Genomic DNA, 1,181 nt, shown 5'->3' on the forward strand with positions numbered 1-1,181 from the left:
AGGTTCATCTCCTCAACCCTCTCTTAGTATCTGTGTGTTAATTAATCAGATAATCGGACACGCCCCCAAATAATTTTAAAATTATTTTTTAATAATAATAACAGTTATAAAAGAGTTATTTTTGAGAGAAACGACATTCTTTTGAGCAATACCATGCTCCTTTTGGAGCACAACTTATCCCTACACATTCATAATGAAACCATTCAGTTTCACAAAGTACATTATCACACGCAATCATTTTCCCGATGTCTTTTCCACCACACCAACAGTATCCTATTAATAAAAACAGTTGTAATTGAAATTTATACTATTACATACATTTGTATAAAATATTGCAATGCAAGCTATATAATTTTTGCATGCATCAAAGTTGTTATATACCAGTTCCCTATATCTGCCTTAATAAACAGAAGGGCAGATTCTAATGCAATGCATGTATTAAGCAATGGACAATTATGAATGGATACCTCCAGAGCTTTCATCAAAATCAGAAGCAGTGTCTAAGATAACAATTATTAATATCTTATCCATTTTACACTATCTCCTGTACCTTGAGAGCTGTCTTGTATAGTACAAGTAACAGATAATAAATGACTTGGAGATGAACCTACATATATTAAATAAAGCTTCAAGCTGCCTACTAGAATGAGAGCTAGGTATATGTATAGTTGACCATGCTTGGACCAGCTAGCTAAATACTATTACAATACTGTGTAGTGAGACTGCTTACAATTATCTATATGTGTACATGCTTAGTCAATGCTATACATGCATACATTACTTTGCTTGCTAGGCTCCCCCCTTACTGTTAATTTATCTGATAATTTTTTTAGTCAAATACACATGTACATGTACCTTTACAATTAGTAATACCTTTTGAACTAAATGCAACATATCTAGTAGTTGAAGCTTGAAGAGATGATACTGTCCATAAAAGGTGTTAGTCAATAATGACACCATAAAATTATTCATACCTTTAGAATTAGTACCAGATGTACCATTAGATTTACCACGTGTACTAAGAGAGGGTTGAGGAGATGAACCTATCAATAAAAGATGTTAATCATTAAACCATTACATAATTCATACCTTTAGAATTAGTACTAGATGTACCTTTAGATTTACCACGTGTACCAATAGAGGGTTGAGGAGATGAACCTATCAATAAAAGATGTTAATCA

At 32.3% G+C, this 1,181-nt stretch overlaps 1 protein-coding gene across 1 annotated transcript in view; it reads left to right on the forward strand.

The window, feature by feature from the left end:
* The window catches only part of LOC109588077 (uncharacterized), a gene marked incomplete at its 5' end in the record, with an annotated part of 5,920 nt that extends 5,847 nt beyond the window's left edge, over positions 1-73 (forward strand). Inside the window, one exon of the mRNA XM_020004265.1 lies at positions 50-73. Coding sequence (XP_019859824.1) covers positions 50-73 — 24 coding nt within the window. The remainder of the gene's footprint in view (positions 1-49) is intronic.
* Positions 74-1,181: the final 1,108 nt, after the last annotated feature.

Source organism: Amphimedon queenslandica, unplaced genomic scaffold, assembly GCF_000090795.2.
Source record: "Amphimedon queenslandica unplaced genomic scaffold, v1.1 AMPQUscaffold_12302, whole genome shotgun sequence".
Classification (NCBI taxonomy): Eukaryota; Metazoa; Porifera; class Demospongiae; order Haplosclerida; family Niphatidae; genus Amphimedon; species Amphimedon queenslandica.